The sequence below is a fragment of the Lucilia sericata genome, unplaced genomic scaffold, assembly GCF_015586225.1.
Source record: "Lucilia sericata isolate MDLA Ls3-8-SP2 unplaced genomic scaffold, ASM1558622v1 Contig000175F_arrow, whole genome shotgun sequence".
NCBI lineage: Eukaryota > Metazoa > Arthropoda > Insecta > Diptera > Calliphoridae > Lucilia > Lucilia sericata.
In genome coordinates this window covers 324,965-333,121 of record NW_023994203.1, presented here as the reverse complement: position 1 = coordinate 333,121, position 8,157 = coordinate 324,965, and the positions used below count along the sequence as shown (strand labels likewise).

The 8,157-nt window shown below is 31.3% G+C and overlaps 2 protein-coding genes across 2 annotated transcripts; one reads left to right on the top strand and one right to left on the bottom strand.

Annotated features, from left to right (window-relative positions):
• The first annotated feature begins 544 nt into the window (after positions 1-544).
• On the top strand, positions 545-1,353 carry LOC119601588. The gene is made up of 2 exons (XM_037952601.1): positions 545-627; positions 685-1,353. The coding sequence occupies exons 1-2, from the start codon at positions 613-615 to the stop codon at positions 1,351-1,353; spliced, it is 684 nt and encodes a 227-aa protein (XP_037808529.1). The 5' UTR covers positions 545-612.
• Positions 1,354-3,521: 2,168 nt separating this feature from the next.
• On the bottom strand, positions 3,522-4,599 carry LOC119601565 (probable basic-leucine zipper transcription factor I). The gene is made up of 2 exons (XM_037952580.1): positions 4,585-4,599; positions 3,522-4,526 (listed from the first exon to the last, which is right to left on the bottom strand). The coding sequence occupies exons 1-2, from the start codon at positions 4,597-4,599 to the stop codon at positions 3,522-3,524; spliced, it is 1,020 nt and encodes a 339-aa protein (XP_037808508.1).
• Between the last annotated feature and the right edge of the window lie 3,558 nt (positions 4,600-8,157).

Genomic DNA, 8,157 nt, shown 5'->3' with positions numbered 1-8,157 from the left:
CTAGTTTTAGGAAATATCTTTTAAACTAAAATCATATAAAATTTATTAATTAACACTTTCAATTTTATTGCACACGATTGATGTAATAATTTTATTTCCAGACTCGTCTGAAATCGTTGCATTTTAATTTTATCTACAAGCTGCATTTCATTATAAATTATGCACAAGCAACAACACCTTAATTACTTAGGAGATTTTGTAAAAATGCATAATGAAGATTATGATCAAATATGGTTTTTATAAAAATAGCCGAAATGTTGTCATGTAAATTTATCATGTTTGGTTTACAATAAAAATTAATTTTACACATGAATATATAAGCGACACATTAAACTCTTCACGAATTTGGGGAAATTGTGCCATTTACCGGTTGTGAGAATACGAAATCGAGACAGACATTAAACATTTCGTAAAAATTTACAAGTTTGTTTGAATTTTTAAATAGAAATAACGAGATAAATTCCAAAATATAATATAATTTATAGTTGTTGAGAGCGTTTGATATAAATAGTAAGTAAAAGGGGAATTGTAATAACAGTTACAGATTAAACGTTTCAATAGTTACAAGTGACTTCCGTTATAAACAGAAAGAATCTTTCCTTTAAATTGAAAATGCGTGCTTTTGTGGTAAATATTTAAAATGAAATGAATGTAATAGTAACTTATTTGTATTTTCTCTTTAAGTTGTTTTGTTTTTTAGCGCTTGCATCAGCTCAATATAATTATGGACCTCAAAGTCATGTCAACAACGATGGCCCATTAGATGGTAGCAATTCAGATGCTTTGTCAGTAGCAAATCAACCAGTGGTGGAGGAATACAACAAAGCTTTTTACTCGTACAGTGCTCCCGAACAGGAATTTGATGATTTAAATGCTGGCGAACATATAGCAAATGCTTTGAAGAAAAATTTACGTGTGATTTTTATTAAAGGACCTGAAAATACCGCCCTCGAGAATGCCGCTCTCCAATTGGCTAAAGGTGCTTCCGATGATCGTACTGCCATTTATGTTCTTAGCAAACAGTCTGATATCGGTTCCCTGGCTAATCAATTGCAACAGCTTAAGGCCAACAATGCTGTCAAACCTGAAGTCCACTTTGTTAAGTATCGTACACAAGCTGATGCGGAGAATGCTCAGCGTACCATTCAATCTCAATATGATAGCTTACCTGGTGCCACCAGTAGTAATGGTCCTAGTTCTGCTTCAGTTTTGGACTTTGCCTCAAAATCTGCTTCGCCGTCAGCAATTAATAATGCTGCTGCTAGTGCTCCAGCTTCTGCACCAACTGCTGCCCCCGCAAGAAGCTACATTCCCTCAAGACATGCATACTTACCACCAAGCAAAAGATTCTAAATATGAAATGTTAGAAATTTTATTGGAGTCTAACGAAGAATATTGAATAGTTTTAAATTATTATTTTATTTTTTAATTTTATTTTAATTTTGTTTTAATTTAAAGTTTTTTATTTATTTAAATATAATCCAAAAGTAAATATTTTAAACTATATTTATGTTACGTCGTTTGTATTGTGGAGAGTACAGGTAGCATTACTAAAAATAATTTAAACAAATTTGGAATGTAATATTATATTGTACCAAGGTTAAAGCAAATAGTTAAAGTTGAACCATTATTACATATACAAGATGAAATGCACAATAATTTCATAGTAAGCGAGAAAAATGTTTAATAGTTATTATCGGTCACAATGTCATATAGAAAATATAGTGGTAGCCTGGAATCAAGAAAAATTATAACTTTCCTACAAGCCTGGCTAATTTTCATAAAACCATGATAGGCTGATCGAATTTAATTCATTCTATGATACAATTTCTCTTTTTTTTTTTTTTGATTTGACGCATAGCGGTATAGAAGTAAAAATGTTTAAATAATTTTGTAACTTCTAAACGATTTAGAATTTGGACCTCCGCAAAGTGGGACACATCGGGTATGTTAAATTTGTAAAAAGATCCCATTTACACCTTTGTTAGACATTTCCTGTACATTTTACTGCCAACGTTGTAAGATCTAACAACCGTGTATACATAGCTTAACATCACAATAAAATTTGGCACAAATAAGTTTCATATAATCATAAATTCCGACAATAAATTTTATAATTTTTACCATAGCCCGCATACAACCGGATCTACCGCTTTGGGCCTTTTAGCTCAAAACTACGACGAATATAATAACATCTTTCCAAAAATCAGTGTAATTAAGTTTGATATAATTATAAATAATACTGTCGATTTTCGTAATGAAAATGACTTGAATACCCATAACTCACTTATAAGTTCACAATTCACTTATAACAGTATCTTATTTAACCCTAGCCCCTATACTTATTTAACCCTAGCCCCTATACTAAGTCCCCTTCAGAAAATGACTTGAATGTCCACATGTCCATAGTATCACGTTGAAATTTGGCACAAATAAGTTTTATAAAAACATAATAAATTTTATAAGGATCTCAATTTCTGCCCCAGCCCCCGAACAGCCGGACCTTCCGATTTAGGCCTTTAATATACTACTATCTATATACTACTATCTATAAAAAAAATCGGCACAATGTGCTAATGTTTGTAATACTCAAAAATATTTGTCCTTAAGTATACCAGTCGGTTCAGTATCACTTTCTGATACTATTAAGCTATGTCCGTCTATGTGTCCGTGTAAACCTTGTGTGAACGCTTCAGCTCGCAATTTTCAATATAATTTGTTAAAATTTTTCACTTACTCGTCTCTGGATCCAATGACGAAGGCTGTTGAAAATTATTGAAATCGGTTTATGTCTCCTAGTTCTCTCAAAGGACATTTTTCTTTTGATCCAGCTCACCAAATACTGATCCCGGAACAAAAATTTTGAGAAATGCTATCTTAAACTGAACCACATTTCAGTTTCGGTGGGAACATAAGTACATTTATTTTTTCTCCATACAAACGGGTCCATTACAAAGTATTAGAATGTCCCGAGGAATTGCCTTTTGAAGCATCTCATGTAGGAATAGCTCTCAATCAATGCGTACTAATGTACTGAACACAAGAAAAAATATTTTTTTTGAAAGGGACCCCAGTTCCCTACCAGCGATTGAAAATGTTGATCATAGTACGTGTAGTGTATTTTTTTAGTGCTTTTTATCGAAATGCATATTTAGGTGTCCACGGGACACCCTAATTTATGTTTGTAGGGTGCAAGAACACTTACCACAAATGACCCACTGTATTATATCGCTTTAAAAACCACACCAACTAAAAGTATGCTTCAGTTTTGAATATTTATAAAATGAAATTGAAAAATTTATTTATAACACTTTGTTAAAACCACTACAAAAATACATACATACACATGCATGTATGCTTATTAATGTATGCGTGTGTTAATGTTTAAATAAATGTTGTCACTGATTTTGGCCATTAATGAATGTGTAAATGGAAATTATTTAAATACAATAAATAAACTTAATTTATTACAAATAAAATGTAGCAATGCCAGATATAATAGCAACAACATCATCACACTATTAATGTTTGACAGCTGCAGGTAGATATTTGGAAACTGGTTTTATACTTTCAGTCTTGTCGCCAACGGCCAATGATTTGCGAGGTTCCACACCATTGCTTGAGCCAGTTGCGCCAACAAAGTTGTGCGTAACACCAGTATCAGGTCTATTAATGTGATTGGGTCCATCCAATGCTTCATATTGTGCCTGAATAACCCGTTGAGCATGTTCGGCTTCTTCTTGAGTGCGATATTTGATGAAGGCCACTTCAGGTCGTTGTGGTGTGGATGTCTGTACGGTTTGTAATTTTTGAGCCAATTCAGCGGCATCATGTTGTTTGGTAAGTACATAAATAGCTGTTTGGGCATTGGCTGATTGTTGAGCTAATTGTAAGGCGGCATTTTCCAGACCATTATTTTCAGGTGCCTTAATAAACACAACACGTAAATTTTTCTTCAAAGCTGCAAGTTGCTTGTCTAGGTCCTTGGGAGTTTCATATTCCTCTGGAGGAGCTGAAAGATAGTAGAATTCTTTTTGGAATGAAACTTTTTTCTCCTCAATGGGCTGTTGATATATTTCTGGTGCTTTGTTTTGTATCTTGGGCTGTATGATAAATTGTGTTTGTGGCTCATTAACGATTTCTGTTTTGTGTTCTACTTTACGTGAGTCAATAGCTGTTTTGGTTTCAATTGGAGGTGCTTGTTCAACAAGTGAAAGAATTTGTGGTTGTTGCTGTTGGTTTAGTTTGAGTTGATTTTCATATTGCAATACTTGTTGTTGGGCCTTTTGCAATAATTGATCGTCAAACTGGTAACCACTCTGTTGTGGTAGATTAAACGATTGTGTCAATTGCTGCAACTGAGGAAGTTGGTCTTGATAAATGATTTGGGGCTGCTGCTGTTGTTGCTGCTGGAGTATTTGAAACTCATTGGGTATGGCCTGTATAGAATTATCCGAGGAACCCAATTCAATTTGATAATTATAACCCTGAGGAGCAGCAAAGGCAAAACCAGCAAAAAGCGTAAACTGAAATGAAATCGAAAATTAAAAAAACTTTTTATCTAAAATATATATTTAAACTTACCAGGAACACACGCATTCTTAATTTATGGGAGAGGGTACGGTTCCCTTAAAATATATTAGTCTTTACAAGGCAAAAATTAAAATGTAACTGTTTATACTAGTTGGGTCCAGTGCAGTTTTTATATATTGGCCAAAATTACTATAAACTGAAAAAATTTCTTTTTTTTTTTTAAAAATAGTCTTTATGTGTGACTGTATCTTGCGGGTTGGCAGACGACTTATGTTCATTTCTAATATTTGGCATAATTTTTGCATAAATTTGTCAATGATATGTTATCAATAAAAAAAAACAGAAAAAAAACTAGATAAATTTGTATTGTTTAATATGATGGTGTAAATACAGTAGGAACTGATAGTGAATTTAAATTGTATTGTTAATGACTTCAAAAATTTTATTTGATATTTTTATTTTGATTTTGGTAAAAGGGAGATTATATGATAACATAAAATATAGTGACACAATTGCTTGATGTCTTAAAGTAAATAAATTTATAAATTTGGTTTTTTAAATTAGATTAATTGACGGAATTAGAGGATGGAAAGATAAAATGATAATTATCGCAGAGTTTATTTCGTGTGGCTTTATTATGATGAATAATATTTTAATAGGCTTTATTGTTTATTAATGGTTGGTCTAACAAATTTAAGACTTATATCGATTTTTCCAATGTATTTTTATTCTTATTGGTTAAACAATATCCGGATATTGATACTATTAAAGAGTAATGGTTTCGAGTTTCAAATAAATAAAGGTCCCTAAAGATTCCAAAGAACACTCACTTATGATCTTTTATATATGGGCAATTCCCTGCCAAATAGAATCGATCAAAAAATCGATTTGGCTATAAAAAAAATATTTTAATTCAATAAGTACAGTTTTTGAGATAAAATATTTTTTTTACATCCCACTAAGTGACCACAAACGAAATAGTGTAAGCTTTCTTTTGACAAAAAAGTTTATTTTGAAACAAGTAAGAAATTATAGTCGGGCGAGGCCGACCATATAATACCCTACACCTGTTACAAAAATGAAATGTGATTTTGTTTTCATAATAAAGCATTGTAGTTAAATTGTACCTTACCTCAGATATACTTAAGCCATTTATTGTTGAATAAAATTGTGGACATTTAAGTCAAATTTTGAAGGGGGCTTTGTATAGGTGATATGGTCAAATGAGACCCTATAATTATAAAATTCATGAGAGTCATCAAGCAGCTTTTTGTTGAGATACGAGTATTTTAAACATAATTATGAATTTAAAAGTCCTATTCGTCGGGTTGGGGGCTGGGTGAAATAATGGACCGATGTTAACCATTTTCAATATGCTTTATTTCCGGTACTATAGAAGATCACATACCAAATTTCATTGAATTATCGTCAAAATTGCGACCTGTAGTTTGATTACAAGGTTTACAAGCCCTATTCAGGGGTTCAATTATATGGGGGCTAGGTGAAATAATGGATCGATCTTAACCAATAGGCTTCGTCCCTGGGATAATAGAAGATCATGTACCAAATTTCATTGAATTATCTTCAAAATTGCGACCTGTAGTTTGATTACAAGGTTTACATGGACGGACAGACGGACGGACGGACATAGCTAAATCGACTCAGGAAATGATTCTAAGTCAATATTATTGTGCGTTACAAACATCAGCACAAACCCAATATATCCTCCCCACTAAAGTGGTGTAGGGTATAAAAATAGGGGAAAATGTAGTGACAAATATTGAAAAAATATTATTCTTGAATTAAAAAAATAATTTTTTTTGATAGATATCGCATCACATTAAGCGACTATAAAGGACTTTATTTTGCTTTCTTTTGAGCAAAAAAGGGCAAATTTTGAAAAATATAAAATTATTTAAAAAATTAAAATATTTTTTTGGAAACAGTAAAAAATAGCTATCTAAACTTCCTTGGACAATTATTGCTAGGACCAATAGTTGAAGAGCTACACCCATTTAAAAAAAAACCCTGTATGACCAAAATGTCCAACTTTGGCCCTCTCTAACTCCGGCAGTTTTTGATCTACTATCTGATAGTACTAACCTTGTTGAAAATTCTATCCAAATCGATTTTTTGAGTTGGGACACTCGACACTGATATATAGAAATCTATATATAGAAATCGTATTACTGAGTTTAGCGATTGATGGGACCATAGTCCATAGCGATAGAGCAAGAAGTGCAATCAAACTGTTTTTAAGATCATTCCATAACAGATCTCAGAAACAAGCAGTAAACAGAGGGAAAAATAAATATACACGCCTGGTACAAAACTGACACCAAACTGTTTATAATTTTTCAATACCATCCGTTGTCAAAGTATATACATACGTACGACAACACTGTGTAATGTTGACAACATTGCAACACTTGACAAACAATCCGTTGCCAGTGAGCTTACCACGTTTGTTAACATTTAGACAATGGATGTGTATAAAATTTAGATTTTGACAACGAATTGTTGCAATGTTGACAACATTACATAGTGTTGTCGTACGTATGTATATACTTTGACAACTGATGTTATTAAAACATTATAAACTCTTTGCTGTCAATTTGGTACCAGGCGTGTATATTTCCTTTTCCCTCTGTGTACTTCAAACATTTTGTATACATTAGTAAAATAAATATTTCAAAAACAACATCTTTATGAATAACTCTTTAACTTAAATAAATTATCATAAAGATAAATATTACCCCTAATTCCATAGAAAATTTTAAATCTAATTAATAATTTAGCTTTAGGCAAACTAAACATTTTGCTAATTTCAAGAAATAAACAAACAAATGTATTCATTATATTTTACGACAACTGTCATAAAATAGTAGTACTAAAAACTACTGTGACTACTAAAATTTATTGTTATGATAATTTCAATAAACATGTATTTTGTTTTACATCAATATTTTATGATGTATCGTCATTTTGATCAATCGATATTTATAAGTTTTATTTATACAGTCTATAAACATGTTTGAAAATCATAATGTCTGACTGTCATAAAACATGAACTTATTGTCAATTTTATAGTCATATAAATTTTGATTAAGTTGGATGTCTGTACGAAATGAAAAAGTTAGCAAATGAAATTTGATATGCCTATAAACGTGTGTGAATTCTTTAGGTTTAAATTACAATGTATGTATGTAAATGTGTCTACATTTTTTTTTTACAAATTAAAATAAATTACTTAAATACGTACATATTTAAAAGTTTTTGAAAAGTATGCTAATATTGGTAGATTTTTTTTGACACTTTCTTTTGTGATATTTCACATACATATGTATTATTCGTATTATGGAATTTTAATATGCTTATTAATATCTTTTTAATTGTGTGTTTTCTTAACACATTTGATTTAGAAACAAGTATGAATGTATAGTCGGGCATGCCCGACCATATTACGCACTACGCCAGGAAGTATGTTAAAAATGTGGATTTTTTTTAATATTGGTGGTTTTTTCAAAGGGGGGTTTACAAATGTCGATTACATTGAAATTATTTATGCAGAATTTAATCGTGATACTAGTTTTTATAAGTAATTTTCTGAGCCCCGATTATTAC